Source organism: Bidens hawaiensis, unplaced genomic scaffold (genome assembly GCF_021521415.1).
Source record: "Bidens hawaiensis isolate Kalapana, Puna unplaced genomic scaffold, B.hawaiensis_p1.1 tig00015212_1, whole genome shotgun sequence".
Taxonomy (NCBI): Eukaryota; Viridiplantae; Streptophyta; class Magnoliopsida; order Asterales; family Asteraceae; genus Bidens; species Bidens hawaiensis.
The window spans coordinates 301,962-323,484 of NW_027492353.1; the positions used below are offsets into that span (position 1 = coordinate 301,962).

General features: G+C 36.8%; 2 protein-coding genes across 2 annotated transcripts; one reads left to right on the plus strand and one right to left on the minus strand.

Moving 5' to 3' along the window:
- Window positions 1–7,704: 7,704 nt before the first annotated feature.
- On the plus strand, window positions 7,705–11,849 carry LOC143548683 (cellulose synthase-like protein G3). Its single transcript, XM_077039782.1, has 5 exons — window positions 7,705–7,866; window positions 7,952–8,077; window positions 8,825–9,253; window positions 10,363–10,710; window positions 11,259–11,849. The coding sequence occupies exons 1-5, from the start codon at window positions 7,720–7,722 to the stop codon at window positions 11,802–11,804; spliced, it is 1,596 nt and encodes a 531-aa protein (XP_076895897.1). The 5' UTR covers window positions 7,705–7,719; the 3' UTR covers window positions 11,805–11,849.
- Window positions 11,850–14,847: 2,998 nt separating this feature from the next.
- Window positions 14,848–17,842, minus strand: LOC143548684 (auxin response factor 9-like). Its single transcript, XM_077039783.1, has 12 exons — window positions 17,740–17,842; window positions 17,521–17,616; window positions 17,382–17,438; window positions 17,144–17,296; window positions 16,887–17,062; window positions 16,650–16,814; window positions 16,456–16,569; window positions 16,301–16,373; window positions 16,057–16,210; window positions 15,573–15,949; window positions 15,292–15,479; window positions 14,848–15,200 (listed from the first exon to the last, which is right to left on the minus strand). Exons 1-12 carry the CDS (start codon window positions 17,746–17,748, stop codon window positions 15,044–15,046), a joined length of 1,719 nt encoding a protein of 572 aa, XP_076895898.1. The 5' UTR covers window positions 17,749–17,842; the 3' UTR covers window positions 14,848–15,043.
- Between the last annotated feature and the right edge of the window lie 3,681 nt (window positions 17,843–21,523).

Below are 21,523 nucleotides of genomic sequence, written 5' to 3' on the forward strand. Positions count from 1 at the left end.
TGAAGTTTAAGTTAAAGTTTACACTTACGAGTCCTCTTGAGCTTGAAGGTGCGAATAGGCGGGGACGAACCCGATGGAGCCGGCCTCTTCACGCCGGTCACCGTCGTTGTACTAGGCTGCCCGGAGGTGACAGCTGTCTCAACCTCCGGAACAGTGGTCTCATCACCACCAGGGTTCCCCGCCACCTCTTCACTCTCGGTCTCCGACTCTGACCGATTCCCCTGATCGGCAGTGGAGGCAACCTTCGCCTTGCCCTTCCCGCCGGCAGCCTTCTTCTTCCTCGCCAAGAAAGGACCATCTGCGGATTCCTCATCAGAAGATGACAAAATTAGAGGAATTCCCGCAGAGGTTTGAGCATTGAGAGGGTGAGGGTCAAAATGTTCTTTACCTGGCCGCCTGGCGCTCAGGATCTCGTGGCCTGGCGGGTTGACCTCCACGAACCGATCCGCCGTTTGCTCAAGGATGGGCAACTCGTTCTCATCTAGAGCACGAGTACCCATCCGAGCGGGACCATCACTCTCCCGCGGCTGCAGGAGAGACTGCAAGTCGTTTCCCTCTGAAAACAAAAAGAAAAAACGGTTAGAACAAAAACCCAAAATTAACGGATAATATGAAGCATACCGTAAGGGACAGAGTTCAAACCGTATTCGAGGACGATGGGAATCTGTGACGCCTCCTTCCACACCCGCTCATCCCGAGCATCACCATCCCGGACTCCGCAAAGCGGTAAACCGGAGACTGGATCCGGGAAACCTTGGAGAACCATTCCGCCTCCTGGTAGTTGGAGGCGTGAAGGTTCGGGAGAGCTCTCCCGTTCTTGAACGTCATCGCTATGGGGACGACGCGAGCGGAGATATAGAAGAACTCCCGCTTCCAAGATCGAAGACTGCGCTCGGTAGCGCAGATCTTCAAACCCTTGATCCGATTGACCAAGGTATACCACCCCTGGATGCACCTCCAGGAATAGAAGGTCATCAGGCGGTCAACATGGGGCTCCACACCCAGAATGAGACACACCCACTCGAAATGGCGGATCTTGGCGATCGCCATTGGGTGTACCTCAGTCAGATGCACACCGTGTCTCTCCAGAACACGGTATACAAACTTCGTCAATGGGAACATGAGATTCCCATAGACGAAGAATGCAGCGTACACCCCTATCTTGCCCTTGGGGGCATCGTACACCGTCTGATGAGGTGCAGGAAACTCAGGCTCGAAAGGCTCGAGCATGAACTTCCTAAGGACGTACTGATAAAGGTCGACCGGAAGAAAACACCGGCACTCGCCAGCAGTGCTCTTGTCATCCTTGTCCGACGTGGACGACGGATTCTCGAAGTATACATCGGACTCCTCGACAGTAACCTCAGGATCATGAGAAGACATGTTTGGGATGTAAACAAGAACGATTTCAGGAGAATGATCGACAGAAAAGTTAGAGTATTCGCCGGAAATCGTTTAAAAGAAGAAGAGAGGTGAAACTGTGAGTTGAGATGCAACCTCTCCTCCCTTTATATACTCATCGCAATGAATGCGATGAATTTAATGCGGAAGAGAGAGGAAAACGCTGGTGCAATGAAACTATGACACGTGGAAAAAGCAAGCTGGCAACAGCTGTTGACAGGACGCGTGCCGTAAACTTCGCGGCCACGCGCCCGAAAACTCACGCCCACGCGCCTGAAAAAGCGTCTGGAATGACCATATACTGTCACGTCGTCATAACTTCCTGCACGTCCTGACACTGTCAGAAGAAACCGTCGGACGACGTTTCAACAGTTTGGACTGTTCTTATCCTTTCACCAACTCTTCGAATTTCAAAAAGATTCAAAAAGATTCAAAAGTAAGTATACCCCTTACCTTGGCAACCAAGTAACTATAAGACACGTGCGAGTACAGTGTTAAGGCAAAACCCTTCACATACTTAGCACCTGCAGGGAATTGAAGCCAAGAATACCTCGGCGACCAAGTAACTATAAGACGGGTGCGGGTACAGTGTCAAGGCAAAACCCTTCACATACTTAGCACCCGCAGGGAATTGAAGCCAGGAATACCTTGGAAGTAAAGTAACTATAAGACGAGTGTGGGTACAGTGTCAAGGCGAAACCCTTCACATACCTAGCACTCCGCAAGGAATTGAAACCAAGAAGGATCTTCTGGGCCATGCTTGCGGAAACGGGAATAACATCCCCGCATAGCGGGAACGTCGAGAACTAGAGTGTTTGAAGCTCCAAGATGGAATTGGTTGTTTTAACATAATTGATCACTATGTTCAAAACTACCAAAACCTCATGGAGAATCTATACAAGTGGAACTCAACGCTCCTGACTTGCGAGGAGGTTACAGACCTACCCGCATCATACCCAAAGATCAAGCAGAAAAGTCGGGAATTTCTGCACGTGACATTAGGACTTCCGCGGGAAGAATCCCCATCGAAAACCTTAAAACTAAACCCTTTTCAAAACCCTTTGCTTAAATCCAAAAGTTCACCTCACTTATTAACAATTCATGAGAAGAACATTGGACTGGGGGGACTTGAAGAGGTAGGTCCCAGCAGAGCCCAGTTGGACCCGCAAGACTCACCTCAAAGAGGGACATCTGCGCAGTTGAACCCGCAAGATTCACCTTCAACAGGGACGTCGGCGCAAAGGCTAAACTCCCAAGACTCACCTTGAAGAGACGTCTGCGCAGAAACCAACTGGATCCGCAGGACCCACCATGCTCAGAGACGTGACGTCCTTACGCGCAGTACGCAAGCTGTTCCCGCAGGAAAAGCCTCCCAATGGTCGACGTACTCCGCCTGTTCCCGCAGCAACGGATACTAGCCATCAGGGAAGGCTACCGGCGCAGCAAGGCTACACGCACAAGGCACTTAACTCTTAAATAATTTAGTAATGTCACCTGAAGAAGGAGTGAGCAAGCTGGGAACACTCCCGCACAAAGCCGGGAACACTCCCGCATAAATGAGCCAGTCCGTACGATACTGGAGGATCTTTTGTACTGTACCTGACGAGGTATGGACAAAAGATCTGACCAAAGATACGACAGCTCACTGACAACAGTATGACGAGCAGCACGCTCTTGTAATGTATGTCACTATCAGCCGTTGCCTACTCACCAACCTGTCGGAGGACGTGCATAGCCTGCAGTTGGTGGAACATGAATAGTACACAGCCGGCCTGGTCACTATCAGCCGCTGCCTACCCACCAACCATCAGCATGGCACGTGCGTAGCCCACAGTTGGCAGAACAGGAATACTATTCAGCCGGCTGTACCTGCTTGGAAACCTACATTCGGCTATAAATACTCCAACACCTTGGAATGGTATGGACATTACATTACATTACCTTATCACATCTTATCTTTTCTAGCAATCTCTTAATATACACTTATATTCAAGAGTAATCTAGTCTGATTCTCACGCCGGAGGGTGGTCACAAGGAGGTAACCCCCCCCCCCTTCTAAGTGACGAGCTCACGGTGTCTGTTTTGCAGGTCACCAGAAGAACCATCTTTGCCGGACATAACCCCTCGTGGGAAACATCTATTTAACCCCCAGATTATCCGTAATCTGCCCGGGGTCGATTAGTGTTTCTTCAACCGCTCTTTTTCTAGCCGATTTCGTCTTCGCCTTCTTATGGCTAACCGCACAAAGCTTACATTGGAATCCCATCGAACGCAAGGTTTGTTGGACGTAATTTCCAAGTTATGAAAATTGGGTTAATTAATTAAATCAATTAGAGATAAGTTAAATAAGTTGTATTTAATTTATGATAGCTAATTAGATTAGTAGATAAATAAATGGGTTTTATTATTATTATTATATAACCAGGAGTTCAAGACCATCGGTCATTGTCAAAGCTTGGACGAAAATGCCAAGGGGCCGGACGAAAATACGTATTAGAAAAAATCATAAACGGAGGAGGCCGGGCTCAAATTTTCAGCCGAAAATGGTACAATTACACTACGTATAAAAATTTTTGGACGAAAACGGTTAAATTTACACTACTAAGAAAAAAACGGAGGGGGCTGGGCCACCTTGGCCCTTGAGAAGCCTCGCACATGCCATCGGTAATTGTATCGAGTGATGGTCTATATTAGGGGTGAACAAATTCGGTACCGGTACCGATTCAATACCAAAGTTTTGAGTATCGGTACGGTACGGTACCGGTATTTTCCGAATTTTACCTAAATACCGGTACCAAACCGATAATTTCGGTACATGTACCAGTACCAAGAATTTGCGTTTTTCGGGATCATAATTTTTGGTACCGGTACGGTACCGATCTAATCCCTAGTCTATATGAATCAATCAAAGTTGTGATTATGGTTATGACTATTTAATCAATTTTAGAGTATTTTTTTGGTTATAAGATTGAGAGTCATTCAATCCAAATTAATATATCGTTTCGTTTTGATGAGTTATATCAATTCGTTCTTGAAGGTTTACCCTGAGAATCTAAAACAACTTGTGATGGAGAATGAGTATCCCGCGATAGATGTGTTCTTATGCACGGCTGATCCGTTTAAAGAGCCCCCTATTGGGGTGGTGAACACCGCGTTGTCAGTTTTGGCGTATGACTACCCGCCCGAGAAGCTGTCGGTGTATGTTTCGGACGACGAAGTGTCCGAGATGACGCTTTACGCGTTCATGGAGTGTGCTAAGTTTGCTAAGAGGTGGATACCGTATTGTAAGATGCATGGTGTTGTGGATAGGGCTCCTGAGGTTTATTTTGGAAGTGAGCATGCATGGTATCCTGAGACAAATGAAATCAAGGTAAATTTAATTTTAGGTTATAGTTATTAAACATTTAAAAAGATGAATGCTATTACCGGTCTGACATGAGGGGTCAAACTTTAAATTATTGGTCAGAACGGCATGTCTAAGTATCCGGACAGCCGTTCTGAAAATTGACGGAAAAACTTTGGGAGTACGTTTCTGGTCAAAACGACTCTCCAACCTCATGCTATGACTATTATAACGGTGTGGGATTAGATGTAAGACGATGTGAGAATATCTGAAAACGTTGTTTTTGTTTATTTAAGTTTTTGATTTGATTGGAAAGAAACAGTTTATGGAAATATTAGATGAATCAAAGCAAAGATGAATAATTGGTGGAACAAAAGGTTAAAAACTTAAAATAAGAGCTACGAAAATGCCAATATCCAATAAGAAAATTAGGATATATACATGATACTTTTAATAAAAAAAGGAGAGAGAATAATATATTAATATTTGATATGTGAATATTTTATTTTGAGATGATCGTCTTGGGAGTTTAAAGCGAACGGATATGTTATTGTCCAATTAATACTGACATGTAACACAGCATGTAAGATAATATATATGCGTTGTATGGATGTGACACATGGTATGCAAGAAATGGACATATAAGTTTGATGGCACCTCCGTAAGATGGTGTTCATCGAATTATACGGCTCGTATGATGTGTTTGACTAACGTATAAGTGATTGATTAGATAAATGAAGATGTCATATGGCTCTTCGTACGACTATTTTTTGCATGACATAATGCCCACATGATTATGTCATGACCTAGTGTTTCATAGTGTCACTTGAGTTTGCATGGCAGCCTCCGAAACGGGTGTATAACAATATTTTTTTATAGGAAAATTGGAAATAAATAATCACACATTTTGTGTATTAGCCGATAATAATCTCACCCCTAAAAATCACAACAAACGGTCTAACCTTTCAACTATTTTTGTCTCAATGGTCCTCCATTAAAAAACACCTAATGTCGTTACGCTTTTTTCCGAGTTTCAAACCGATGTTTTAGGGTTAATCGGAAGAAGGATACGAGTTAACTGACGTAAAACTTATCTCAAAACGATGTATCAAATGGATTGATTTTTGTTCATTGGAAATTCAAACACCCGAATTGAAACATTGTTTCATCGTTTGGATCATCGTTTCGAGATAAGTTTTATATCAATTGACTCGTATCCTTCTTCCGATCAAAAACCCTAAAACATTTGTCTGAAACTCGGAAAAAAAAAAGTAACGACGTTAAGTGTTTTTTAATGGGGGACCATTGAGACAAAAATAGTTGAAAGGTTGGATCGTTGGTAGTGATTTTTAAAGGTGAGATTATTATCGGCCAATACACAAAAGTGAGATTCTTTATTTCCAGTTTGCCTTTTTTATATGAGTTATACGGTATATAACAATATGGTAAAGTTTAAATACAAAGGACAAAAAAAATGAGAAGTTTGAGAAGTAATCTAATCCATTGATCGTATATTTGAATAGTGGAGATTAATTTAAGAAAATAAAGGGCATAAAGGTAATAACCCACTTTTGTTGACCTTCTCTTTCCACATACAAGGCACATGTCAATTCCCCCACCATTTTAAAACGTCCATAACTTTTTCATGCAACGTTATTTTTAAAAAAAATTTCACCATAATAACAAGCGTTTTTTATCTTTAATATGAGTACCATATTGTTATATAAAAATAAAAAAAAACTAGTGGGTTTTTTATATTGTGTTATTGATTGTTCATTATGATTTTTAATTGGGTTTTTCTATGCATTGTGTTATAGATTTTGGTCATTGTGTTATCAATTGATACTCATATTAAAGATAGCAATTAAAACAAAGATTACATAATTGTGTCTTTTTGTTTGTCATTGTGTCTTTGTGCTCATCATTTGTCTTACTACTTATCATTGTGTTTTAGTCATGTGTATTACGTTCATGTCATTGTGTAATATGTAGTTTCCGTTGTGTTTTACGTTTCAGATCATTGTGTTATATGTATTCACCATTGTGTTTTACGTTTCTGGTCATTGTGTGATATGTATTCATTATTGTGTATTACGTTTCATGCAATTGTGTAATATGTATTCATCATTGTGTTTTATGTATTAGATAATTTGTCGTTATGTTATCATTATATTTACGTACTATTATTACACAACCATATTATTAGCATTTAAAAAAACACAATGATGATTTGATAGACACAATGACGTAAAAACACAATAATAAACAGAAAGACACAACGACGAAAAGACACAATGACGTAATATTTTTTTTTAAATTTAAATAACAAAGTGATACTCATATTAAAGATAAAAAACGCTTGTTATTATGGTGAATTTTTTTTAAAAAAATAATGTTGCATGTACAAGTCATGGACATTTTAAAATGATGGGGAAATTAACATGTGACTTGCATGTGGAGAAAGAAAATATATACTATTACTTTTATACTCTTTTACCTTTGGTCTCCACTTGACACATATCAATCAACTATGATTTCTCACACTTCTAATTTTTATCGGCATTTATAAAATAACTCAACCCTATAACAATATTACATATTACACATTATATAGAAGTATATAAATTAACTATTACTAGCCATGAAAAGTAGCCATCTATTTTTTTTTTTTTAATGTTATAATGAACTTTTGCTTATAAATTAAATATTGGCATTTACTACGAAGCGATCAATCACGAAAAAGTGTCTTGAGTCTTGACAGCTAACAAATGCGGAGTTAATTAATTGTGTCAAACAAGTTATAACTTATAAAGAGTAATGTTAACTATGTTATGACTCCCTGATATACAAATCTAATTTTTAAATGACTTAATTTTGTTATTCAAAAAGGACTAGCGAGACAACTTGTTATCGTTTACCTTCTGTTTCAATATAAACACTACTCTTTAATAGACTGCGAATAATATTGGCTGTTAATGTATGAAAACATGAAATCAAGTGTGGAGGCGGTGATGGAGAGTGGCGCCCTCAGTTTGGATCAAGTAATAGAACCCGGACTTCGGGATGCTTTCAGCAAATGGACACCTAGTTTCACACGCCGAGATCATCCAACCGTCATCCAGGTTCCCATTCTTTTATAAATAACTAAATCGCCATTAAAAACTAAATAAATCCGTTCAAACATCTTCATGATTACACAAAACACAGATTCTATTAAACAACCATGTGGACAAAGATATATCAGGTGGTGTCATGCCGAATCTCATCTATGTGTCTAGAGAGAAAAACAGCAACAAGCCTCATAACTTTAAGGCTGGTGCACTTAATGTCATGGTAACTTTCATTTCGTATGTTACATTATTGACCGATATAAAACCTTTCGTGACAATCAACGGGTTGGACAATTTTGTGTGGGTCGATTTTTTGGTTAAAACCGAATAGTTTTAGAAACCTTTCAGTTTTAGTTTTCCAGTTTTTAGCTTGAGTTTAGTTCATTTTTGTTTTTTTGCAATTTTTCCATTGGAGCTTGAATATTTTGAGCCCAAAAACTTAGGCCCAAATTAATGGACCTAAGTATTTTCTCAACTAATAAGACTATGCGTTTGGGCGATAAGAGAGGGGGGGGGGGGGCATAGATTTTTTTCTGTGTTGTTTTTTTTTTGGATAATATTATTATATTGGTGTGTGTAATATATATATATATGATCTGATGAGGCAATATTTGGCTACAACACTGTTACACCCCTAAAATGAAAATCGTCCATTTGCTGACGTGACGCCAGGTGTCAAAAATTCCCTCTATTTTGTAGCCCTCCACTACACATAGTCTGACTAATTGATTATTATACATTTGAGCTAAATTTGAGTTACATAGTTACTAAATTCTAATAAGTTCCTAATAATAAATAATAAAAACTTATAAATTTGGTTCGGTTTGATTTGATTTTTTTCATTTTTTATTAATTGCAAAACCACTGTAAGTTTGGTTTTTCCAGGAAAATAAAACTAAACCGTCTTTTTTTGTTTCGATTCGGTTTTTTCGGTACACCCCCACTTTCTCATATCTTTTACATCATATAGCTTCGAGTATCGGATTTGATGACCAATGGACCGATAGTCCTTGTTCTGGATTGCGACATGTACTCAAACGATCCCGAAACACCACTTCGTGTGTTGTGTTACTTTATGGACCCAAAGGCGGACCCTAAGCTCGGATTTGTTCAGTTTCCTCAAAAATTTCATGGCATTAATAAAAGTGACATTTATGCTTCCGATTTCATGCCCGAGACACAAATTTTAATTCTCGGTATGGATGGGCTATTAGGCGCGCATTTTATGGGCACTGGAGGGTTTTTTAAACGATACGTTATTTGCGACGCTTCGTTGTGTGGTGTCACTAAAGGGAGTGTTCAAATAAATTTGAAAAGTATGAACACTGAAGATGTTTTAGCTTTGGCACATGAAGTAGCAAGTTGCAACTATGAGGATGATACCAAATGGGGTTCAGAGGTTAGTTTTATTCCCAACAGTTTTTTTTTTTTCTTTTCTTGCCATTTGTTAGTCATTAACTATAAAGAACACAAATTGTTATTTATGACCATCAGAGAGAAGCAAAAACGGGTACCCGTCCCGCTTCAATACTAGTACCTAGTATTGAGTTTTCAGTATCAGTATTTTCTGAATTTTGCCTTCAATACCGGTATGAAGAATTTGAAGAAATCGGTATCGGTATTTTCTGTATTGGTACCGGTACCTGCCCATCCCTGGTTACAATGGTGTAATTCTTTTCACAAAAATTGTATATTTGATTACTTTTTTTACTTAAATTTAATAAATATGTTTGCATTACATATACCTTTTTTATTAACTATTTATATTTTAAAAGGTAACATTTTTGTAGTAATTTATTTTTGCATTAAATATTTCATTCTTAAATTAGTTATTTTTATATTACATATACAATTTTAATTTCCTTAAATTCAGTTTTTAAAATCCATGGGTTGACTCTGGTGTGACATGCATGAATCCGGAACAAAATACACGGATAGGGTTGTTCACGAGTTGAGCCTGAGTTAAGCCAGGGTGGTTTCGAGTTCAAGCTCGAAATTACACGAGGCAACTTATTTACGCTCGAGTTCGATTTTGAAGTTAAACGAGCCTAAGATCGAGCCAACAAGTTGAGCCGAGCTTGGGTCTATTTTGGCTCGGTTACAAAAATTAGCCAACTCAGCTAAGGTTGTTTCAAATCAAGTTTTTTAGCTAGTTTTATTCAAGCTTTTTTCGAGCGAGCCACGAGCCCAAGCTTCGAGTCGCGAGCTTTTTCAACAACCAGCAGGGATATATTGTGCCATGTTGAGTAATATAAAATAAAATATTTCAATTACAATAAACCGCCATGTAAGCAGGCAATTTGTTGTGCTGAGTTGAATTTGTTGCGCCAAAGTGATGTTTATTTTGTCATATTAAAATCTTTCTCTTGTCAAAATGGCTATTTTAATGATTTAAACAACACAATTAAATAGTAACTAAGTGTCTAGAATCCAAAAATGCACACATACTATATTTCTCACTAGTCACCACTAGAAACTAACAAATACAAACAAATGGTTGTTTTGCAGATTGGTTTTCGATACGGGACCATAACGGAGGACACATACACGAGCTTTCGACTCCATTGCGAAGGCTGGAAGTCGGTTCTTTGCAATCCAAAACGAGCCGCATTTCTTGGAGGTTCACCTTCAAGCTTGAATGATGCACTCACCCAAATCAAAAGATGGTACATGGGACTCCTTGAGATATTCTTCAACAAATATTGTCCCTTAATTAACGGTGTTCGATCCATGAATCCGCTTCACGCTTTATGCTACACTCACTACACTCTTCGATCTTTTTGGTCGATTCCAATAGTTATTTACGCGTTTGTCCCTCAGATTTTGCTCTTAAATTCGGTACCGATATTCACAAAGGTACGAATAGCAAGTTCGGTATTCAATCAAATAACTTGATCTTAAGAAATTAAACAAAATGTCTATTATACCAGACAAAGTCAAGTCACTTTTTCCAAGAATGTCCACTGACAATATCATTGACTCGCCACTTTTTTAATCATTAATTGACGAGATTTTCAGCCAACAAGAATTGCCACTCGTCCATTTCTCGTCTCCCAACAAGTTTTTTTTTTAAATCCCGTCGAGTTGAGGGTATTTTCCGGACGATCGACTGGATTTTATAAACGAGTCAACGAGATTTTTTGTGTGAGTCAACGGGATTTTATGACGAGCCAATGGAATTATCTGACAAGTCGACAGAATTTTCTCAAAGTGGACAAGTGGCGAATTTTTGTTGGTTAAAAATTTCGTGGATTAATGATTGAAAAGGTGGTGAGTCAGCGGGATTTTCAGTAGACATTCTTGGAAAATGTGGGTAAAGTGGACATTAATTTGTTGACTTTGACAAGTAAAATGGACATTTTGGTTGTTTTCCCGTTAACTTAGTTAACGCTTAAATGTTATAGGTTTCAGAAGATAGTTTTTCCTTGTACGGGTTCCTCTTTATTGGAGCTTACATAAAAGATTTTCTTGATTTTGTGGTGTTCGGAAGGGGGGCCACAGCACGGTGGTGGAACCACCAGAGAATGTGGTTGATGTGGGGGTTGTCAAGCTACCCATTCGCATTGCTTGAATGGTTTCTTAAAGCATTTGGTTTATCAACATTCGGTTTTAATGTTACTAGTAAAGCAGTGGATGAAGAACGGAAAAGGTTGTATGAACAAGGCGTGTTTGAATTCGGGGTTGATTCGGTGTTGTTTTATCCTATTTCAGTAGCGTCGATGGTTAACTTATGGTCGTTTGTGAAAGGAGTTACGGGTGTGGTTATATATGGGAGATTAGACGAGTTTTTTTTGCAAATTTTTATATCTGGCTTTGCGGTAGTGAATAGTTGGCCGATAAATGAAGGTATGCTTTTGAGGAAAGATCAAGTGAAGATGCCGTTGAAGATAACGTTAGCATCGATTGTGACTTCAATGGCGATTTACTTCCTTACCTTCTACGGTTTTTGAAAATGTAATTTACTACAATAATAACGTGTATCAAAACTTATTACAAGAGTATATTAATCATAAGAGTTTAACATATTGCTTAATTAAAAGATTAGTTATAGTTTGAATATTTTGCGTCAAACCGATTAGTTATGTTCTTTCGCATATATGGGGTGATGGTTTATAGGCAAAAACAAACCCTTTAAACATTTAGGTTTCCCGTTCTAAAAAAAGCATAGTTTGAGACCGTGAGGTCTTGGGTTCAAAGAAGAAGAAGAAGAAGAAGAAGAAGAAGAAGAAGAAGAAGAAGAAGAAGGTGGTTATGTTCTTTCACAATTTCAATAATGATTCATTTTTTAAATGAATTTGGATATTTAATGATTATAAAAGTCGGATTTATTTATTTTATTTTATTTAAAATAGTTGGGTATAAGGTATCATATCTCGTAATCCTATTCCTATAATCCTATATTCCTACGGAATATGGATGTTGATAAATTCTAACGGGTCATCAACAACAAATATAATTGTCAAAACTATGAATATGTTAGGCGTGGTTGTAATGTGTTAGGCGTGGTTGTAATGTAATTTTCTAGGATAATACATCTTAATAACAATCATTATTGTTGTTGTTGTTGACTGTTGTTGTTGTTACTATTACTATTATTATTATTGTTATTATTATTATTATTATTATTATTATTATTATTATTATAGCTATTATTGTTATAGCGATTGTAACTATGAGTTTGTAAAAAACTAACTTTTATTGTATGTTTATCTTTTTTTTAAGTTGAGAGAAATGCAAAGGTTATTCAGCACTAACGCAACATCCGAATTTAAAACTTTATTGTCACGTTGAGCTGGCGTGACAATAATAATAATTACCATAATAAGGCACTCATCACAAAGGCATATAGCCCGACTTAATGAAGTTTTAAGAGAAATCGAAAGGGTTTGTCTCGTACCTCTGTTTCTTAATTCGTGATTTATACTAGATTTACTTAATCCTTTATTAGTAACATATACTTTGTCTTTATTCATCATGCTAAAATCTAGGTTTTCCAAACGTACTTAGAAATTTGTTTAAAACTTCACTAAAAATTTAAGTTTAAAAGTAATAATACAGAAAATAAATCAAAATTTATCAAACTCTTATTGTTAGAATAATTAGCGGAAAAATTTAACGCATCATTTCATTACCATTACTACTAGAGGCCTTATAGCCTCGTTAAAATACGTGCTAAACACGTTAACCTACTATCATCGAACAGCGAGTCTTCAATGTAATATGATTCGTTATATAGAGAACCCTCTCTTTGTAACCCTAATTACAACACAATCAATTACAAACGCTATATTTCTAGCTTTAACTAAAGAACACTTTAACGATTCCACGTTTCTCTTTAAACATCGTTTATTGATTAAGCCACGACTATCATTTACCTAAACTATGACTTACTTTATGCTAATTGTAGATTACTTTGCGCTAACGACAACTTGCTTTACGCTATCCTGCTAATTATGGTACATTGGTACTCTTTATTAACTTTCTGACTTACAAGAAATAAGAAACTTAAGCTACTTAATAACAAACAAGTTACTATAAACATGCATAAAGCAATTTAACAAACATGGAAACTTTATAACAGTTGATCACATGCATTCTAATCCAAAGGACAATTAATATAAGTTTTCAGTAACTCTAATATAGAAAAAGACACCATTGGCATGTAGAGGTGGGCAAACAAACTGGTTAACCAAACCGACCCGAAAACTGAACTGAAACCGAACCGGTTTGAAACCGATTATGTAGAAACCGGTTTGGAACCGATTGAAACCGTAGGTTTGGAACCGATTTCGAATTTTCTCCACCAAAACCGGTTCTAAACCGGTTAACCGAACCGAAACCGGTCAAAAACCGAACCGAAACCGATCAAAACCCGAACCAAAACTGATCGTAACATTGTAAGAAACCGGTTTCAACCCGAAACCGAAACTGATCATAAACCGGTTTTTACTTTTTTTAACCAAGCCGAACCGGTTTGTGCACCTCTATTGACATGTAGACAAAGTCTTTTAAGCACTTAATGATGTTGGGTTCAAGTCTCGAGAGAGAAAAGAAATTCGCATTCAAAAAAGATACAAACTGTGGGCAAGGCCGACTCTCAACCATTGCAGGGTAGCCGACCGACCCCGGCCCAACACCCCGCTATTCTCGAAAATTATTAAAAAAAATTATATATGTTTATTATTTTTTTTTCAAAAAAAAAGGTGAAAATTATAAGTTATTATTAGTTGTAACAGCAGCCCGGCGCAATTCATAATAAGTCCCTGAGTTCATAACCAGCCCCGCCCAATTCAAATTGAGTCCATCTGAATTAATATCTATTATGTCCATAACTTCATAACCATTAACCAGCCCATAGCCCATTTAAAACCTTCGCAAAATACTAAGGCGCGGTAAAGATAAGGAGACGATCATACTTCAGACAAACAGTGAACGTCGAAGAACACCATCCAGTCCTCTGCCGGTGCCGGATCCGGCCTCCCTCTTCCAGCCTCCGCTAGTACGCCAGTCAGCACTCCACAGTTAGGTTTTTGAATTTTTCACTAAAATACTGAACCTTAATGCCATTAAACTAATAGTTTTTTGTTATTTATAAGCTTAGTTTTATAAAATTTAGAGTTAATTGTTTGATTGTTATTTATGTTTAGTTGTCATTTATATGTTCAGTTTTATAAAATTTAGAATTATTTATATGTTTAATTTTATAAAATTTAGGGTTAATTGTTTGATTGTTATAAAATTGAATATTGAGATTTTCAGCAGCCATCTTTGACCTTGTTGGCACAATGACAAAAGACTTGATTTCTTTTTGTTAAAGACCAAATAAAGTTGAGATATTGGAAACTTTTTGTTAAACTACAAAAAGCTCTTAACTTTGATATCATATCAATCAAGTACAGATATATAAAACAACAAGAAAAGTGGCTAACAACCTTAAATGTAAATCAGTCAATTTAACATATTAATAATAATCATATATACAATGCAATCATCATCATTACAGCAGTCAAACACACCTCTAATATACATACATATTATATATAAGCTTACTCCTAAATACTCACATACTCCATGCAGTAGGGTCGGGTCAGGTCGGTAATCATCTAATCAACTTAGCCACCCTTTCAAACTAGGCGAAACCGACACCTTTAACAACTTCTTAAAAACAAAAGCAAAAAAAAAAAACTACTTAAAAACAGCTAAGCATCGAATCGTCATTCCTCAATCTCTCTTGTTTATCGCTTATCAGCAAGTCGGTTGCAGAGTGAAGCATTCTTCCCGCCTTCATTTTCTTCACGTCTTGTATCGAGCATATCATGATGCGCTTTACCATGCTGCAAAACTCCCTGCAGCAACAAAAATACATATAAGTTTGTTAATAAATGATACGTGCGCGTTTCTTTATTACTGCAAACAAACTTAAACAGATAAACTTACGGCCACGGATCGTCCCCCATGAGCATCATGTCTCCTTCATCATCAGTAAACACAACTTCGTATTCATTCCGAGGGCGTAACTTTCCTTCAATCTCAAACATTGTTTCCAACTCTTCGATCAACTCGTCATACCCTCTCAGCACGGTCAGGTCCACCGCTCGACCTACCGCCACCCCTCGCATTTTGACCTTATCAAATCACACGCGATTTAGAATGTTAGATCCTCATTTTAACCAAAGAAAGTCAAAGTAAAACTTATGGAAATAGAAAGATGTATGTACCTTCGTACGGCTTCGGGTGGAACTGGTTGGTTTCCTTTGGATTTCTTTTGCGCCATTTGGTGAGACTTGCAAGATCCCGTTTTCTTTTGACAGGTCCGACTTAATATCTGAAACGCCAGCAGATAACACATCTGATGGCGTTACGTTATCGTCGCATTTCGGTGAGATATTTATGTCGATACCAAAAATTCTGCAATTTGATCCGCTTGCAGGACTTGGAATCGAATCCTTCGTCTGCTTGAGCGATTCACGAGGCGAGTAGGTATGACCCGACCAAGATGATAAGCCAGTCTCCATTTGTGTCCTTAGAAGATTATCAGCCGCTTGTCTGTCATGAGTACTGCTAAACTGAGCGGATGCAGTTGAAAACGCTGGTTCTACAACAAATTAGACAAGGTTAAATGGTTAATAACTTAATATGCATACTGGATATAAAATTATAAATAATATATAATAAGGTGATAAATAACAAAAGATAACCTACCAAGATTAGGGATATCAAAGGGAGTTCTAAGTCTTTTACTTTTTGGCGCAACGGGTTGAACCAAGCTTGTTGGAGCCGGCACTACGAACGGTTCAATCTCCCACGGTGAAACGCGGTCCGGTCTTGTAATATTAGCCGGTTCGTCCCACTGAACCTGGTATGGTCAACAAAAGGTTAGACATGTTTTAGTTTATCGACAACTCACGAATCCAAACAAAATCTAGCATCTAATAATACTACTAACCTTCAACGATCGCCACTTGGAGTCTTCCCACTGAGGAGATATGTCTTCAACTCCAACAATCGTGCCGGTAAACCTATCCAAATAACATAAAAACAAATTAATAAGCGATTAACTAAGCATCCAAATAAAGAAACTTTAATACCGATATCATTTACCTTCTTTCCGGCGTATCATCACCCTCAAACACCATTTTAAATCGCATACCGATATTAAGCGCGTTTTTCACAGCTTCTAAATACTTGTTCACGCCGATGATGAACTGGCTCGTCCTGAAAAAAAAAATCAAACTTTATCAAATATTACAAGAAAAACAGTGAAGACTCGCTTAAAACTGATTCGTATACCATACCTTGGTTTGTAGTAAACTGCAAACCGGGTTTGGGTTTGAACCGCGTGCAACGCAGTTGCTAGCACGCCCAAATGCATACTTTGGCTCGAAATAACTGAAGAAGGCATAGAGCTTTGTTGGCGAGCTTGACGTCTAACTCCAACGCGTAATTCACCATTTTCACCCCTATAAAGTATAAACAGAAACATATTAGTAAAAGTTGATTAAAAAAATTTAACAAAATACAACCGAAAGTACCTAAGGAATACAAAGGAATCCCCCGCTACTAATCTTTTGTTAGTGACAAAGGTACTCCATCCTGTTGTCAGCAGATGTCTCCTTGGTTGACCTCTAAAGATATGCTTAAACCGCCACTCGGTTCCATGTAGATCGTAGGCTGATAACTCTTGTGTAGGCGTAACTTGAGTCATATCCTAAACATGGAAACTTAATAAGATTACAGCATTAAAAAGATATCATAAATTAATAACAAGAGTTACGAATTACGGATTTACCAAAGCAGGTAAGCACTCGTTCGCGTGTTTTCGGAGCACCGAAAACCCTCCATGAGTGCTCGTGTCGGAAGCGGTCAGCACTTTACAAAAGGAGTGCACGGTTGGACGGGCTGGCTCGGGTGGACAGTCATCTGGACTTGTCGGGTCACTTTGCTGCACGATTTTACACAACATTAATTAAAAACGATAACTTTTCATTATTTTATAATTTTATAAAAAAAATCATCAACAAGCTTACATCTGCCTCGGGGAGTAAAGTGATCTGTGCATAAACCTCATCTGTGTCTTGTTCAGCCTACAAATCCACAAGAAATATTCATAAATTTCAAAAAGTCAAAATCTTTACAACCACAATTGAACAAGAAATAAATGCATACCATTAGTTGAGTATGAACAATCCGGCAAAGAATCTTTGACTTAAGATTAAAGTGTGGGATCCTTTGATTTAGTTCCTGATTCGTAGATGCTTCCAACTAAACCAAACCAAATTTAAATAATTAAATAACATCAAAAACCCTAATAAAAAAAAAACTTTAAAACTTAAACAACACAGATGTGAAATTTTCAAGCCAAAAATAATAAACTTTTTCACTCACTTGTTCCATATGACCCTGTGGAAAGTAGAAAACCTGCTCTCCAACTCTCGGAACCTCGACTAGTGGGCCCGCGCACGCCTTCCATAACTCCTTATACAGTGGATCTGCACAAAATTAACATCATTAACAAATTTGAACAAGAATAAACTATAATCAACAATCAATTGTATCAAAAGAAACATGTAAGAGTCAAATTAATCAAATTAGCATGGATTAAGTGAAACCCTAGATCAGTAATCAAATTAATTTGGGGAAATACATTAATTTTAGCATAAATACAAAATTAACAACCAATTGTAGCATAGATTAACATATAAACAAAAACCCAGATCAGTAATCATATTAATTTAAGAAAAACAGTAAATTGAAGCATAAATACAAAATTAACAACCAATTTTATCAAAAGCAACAGCTAATTGTGCAATTATCAGGTTAAATTAACAGATTAACAAAAACCCAGATCAATAATCAAATCAATTTGGGGAAAACAGTAATTATAGCATTGACGCAAAATTAACAACCAATTGTAGCAAAAAAAACAGCTAATTATACAATTATCAGGTCAAATTAACAGATTAACAAAAACCCAAATCAATAATCAAATTAATTTGGGGAAAACAGTAATTGTAGCATTAATACTAAAATCAACAACCAATTGCAGCATAGATTAGCAATTAACAAAAACCCAGATCAGTAATCAAATTAATTTGGGGAAAACAGTAAATCTAAGCAATTAAGCATAAAACAACTAATTGTAGCTTAGATTAACAGATAAACAAAAACCCAGATCAATAATCAAATTAATTTGGGAAAAAACAGTAATTTTAGCATAAATACTAAAATCGACAGCCAATTGTAGCATAAATTAACAAATTAGCAAAAACCCAGATCAATTATCAAATCAATTTGGGGGAAAACAGTAAATCAAAGCAATTAAAGCATAAAACAACAATCAATTGCATCATAAATTAACAAATTAACAAAAACCCAGATCAATAACAAAATCAATTTGAGAAAAACAGTAAATCGAAGCAATTAAGCTCAAAATCAAAAACGAATTTCACCTTCAAGCGGCAAAAACGATGACCCTCGATCCAACATAGCAGAAACGGTACGAATCTCAAATCGCCGTGAAATGAAACCGCATTATACGCTTAAACTCGATGAAACCCTAACCCTAGATCGGAGAACTGGAAACACAGTAGGTGTTTCTTGTTGCTGTTTTTGTTGTTGTAATAATATTATTAATATGAAAATAATAATATTAATATTATTAATAATAATGTGTTTCAGTAGAATGAATATGAATGAAAGAAATGTGGAAATGGAGTTAATATATGCCTTGATGATATCTTTTTTTCTCTCTAGAATATTTAATGTTAATATATTTTTCTTTTTATTTTTTTTTTTAATACGACTCCAAATTGGTTAGTGGCTAAATTTATCATATCGGGATACACTCGTCTTTCGATCCAGGAAAAACCCTTACCTAAGGGCTAAGGCCAACGCCCGTGAACGCTTAACCGGAGGTACGGCAGTGTGGTGAGATAGGTATCACATCGGGATACACTTGTCTTTGAAAAGTGCTGGCAGTACGATAAAATAAAACTCGTTCAGTTTAAAGATCCAACATTTGAAAATCACATACCCGTCTAGTCTCCCATCATTAAATAATAATAATAATAATAATCATCCTAAGTTTGTCTCCTTTGTTGGTGGTGTGTAGTGCATGAAGCTAACTTAGCTTAACTAACCATGGTTAGGTTTGTGAATTTTTTAAGTGTTTTATGTTAGGTGAAGTTGGTTTATTTATTATCATTTAATAAAACTTTTTAAGTGGGTGTGATGTAAGATTTTTGTAATTTTATTGTCCGGTAAACGAAAATTCTTTTTATGAAAATAAGGAGAGAAGGTTGTAGCGGATCATAGAGGATATGTAGGATGAAACGAGAATTTTGGGGACTGGATTTGGGGTGACGCTTGTCTTCATATTCTCGGGATTTGAAGGGGACGATCATTGAGATTACTTTATTGATTGGATTGTGAACTTACCAATTTGGATAGGAATGTCCAAACCTATCTTTGGAAATAGTTTTACTCGTCACGGTTTTCTTGGAAGATAGAGTTCACGGAAATAGTTTTAAGGGTTTTAAATGTTTTATGGTGAGTGAACTTGCTTTGTTTTATTTGGTTTTTTATTTCAATAAAATATAACTTTTTAAGAGGGTGTGATGCAAGAATTTTGACAAATTTTATGTCAAAAGATTTCATATATAGGTAACACGGTGTGTTTTTTTACGGTAAACGAACATTCATTTCACTACAAACCGAGAGAAGCCTCTAACACATCATGGAGGACAGGTAGGATGAAACGTGAACTTCGGCCTAAGGGGAATTGGATCTAGGGGAACATGTTTATGCACTTGGGATTTGAAGACCTTTTTGGTTTCTAAAGGGGACAATCGTTAAGATTACTTCATTGATCCTTATGGATTGTGAACTTACCAATTTGCCAGGAAAATCTAACCCATCTTTGAAAATAGTTTTACTCGCTGCAGTTTTCTTGGAAGATAAGGGTTTGCGGAATGACCTCGAAACTTTCTAATTAAATTTGACTATCAATTGAATTAACTTAATAATATACACGGGTGGTCAATCTTATTGTCAAAATAAGATACTCGTTTATGCCCTAATTTTCTTAACCTAAATTTATATAAAAGAAAACGTATATATCACGTGTGTAAGATGTACTTTTATTACGTTTCTAGAAATGTCATTATAGTTTACTCGTAACGAAACGGAGCTGTGGCCACCAAGACAAATGATTCCAGCTGCAATGCTTAATTTCAATTATTTCCATTTTAGTGCCTCCCCAAGTTTTATTTAAATTCTAATATCAATCAATATTAACCTTCTTTTTTTCAAGTTGTCTGACTTTAGTAGTTCAACCCCATAAAGTACGCATGTATCTATGATAATCTAATTTCTTCTCATAAGCTTTTACGTATTGTATTTCGCTTTCATTGTAAATTTTAATATTTTATCGTTCAAAGAAAAAACTTTATGATATAAATAGCATATAGAAAAAAAACCGTTTTACTTAAATCTTCCATTATAACTAAATTGTAATAGGGTTTAACCAAGGATACGAGTTTTGGTGCAAACTAGTCTATTACTTGACCTAAATAGAGCTAGCTTTCACTTATGCTCGATGTTAAATAAGCCAGCTTAACTCGACTTGGATTCAAATACTCTTATATTCTTATATGAATTAAATGCATGCCATGTATAAATCAGTTATTCGTCTTTTTTGGGATATGTAATCATGTAAATGATTAAAATGAATGTATGAAGCTTAGAAGGAAAAAGGTTTAACAGGTGACATTATTCTGACGGAAAAAATAAGGGAAAATTCTCAAAATAGTCCATCTACAAAATAAGATTCTAATTTTGTCCTCTAAACTTAATATTTCTGAAAATGACCCTCTCTAACTCATCTTTGACCATGTATTAGAAAACCTAACGCGTCTTTGACGACATGTTAGCATAACACGTCGTTAAAGACGCGTTGGATTTTCTAACACATGGTTAAAGACGCTAACACGTCGTCAAAGGCACGTTAGATTTCCTAACACATGGTTAAAGATGAGTTCGGCTTCCAAACGCGTAATTAAAGATGTGTTAGCATCAAACGCATAGTCAAAGATCTGTTAGCTTTTCGTTTGTTTGTTTTTAATATTATATTTTTATAACTAGTTTAACTTATATTTGTTTTTCTTTTATA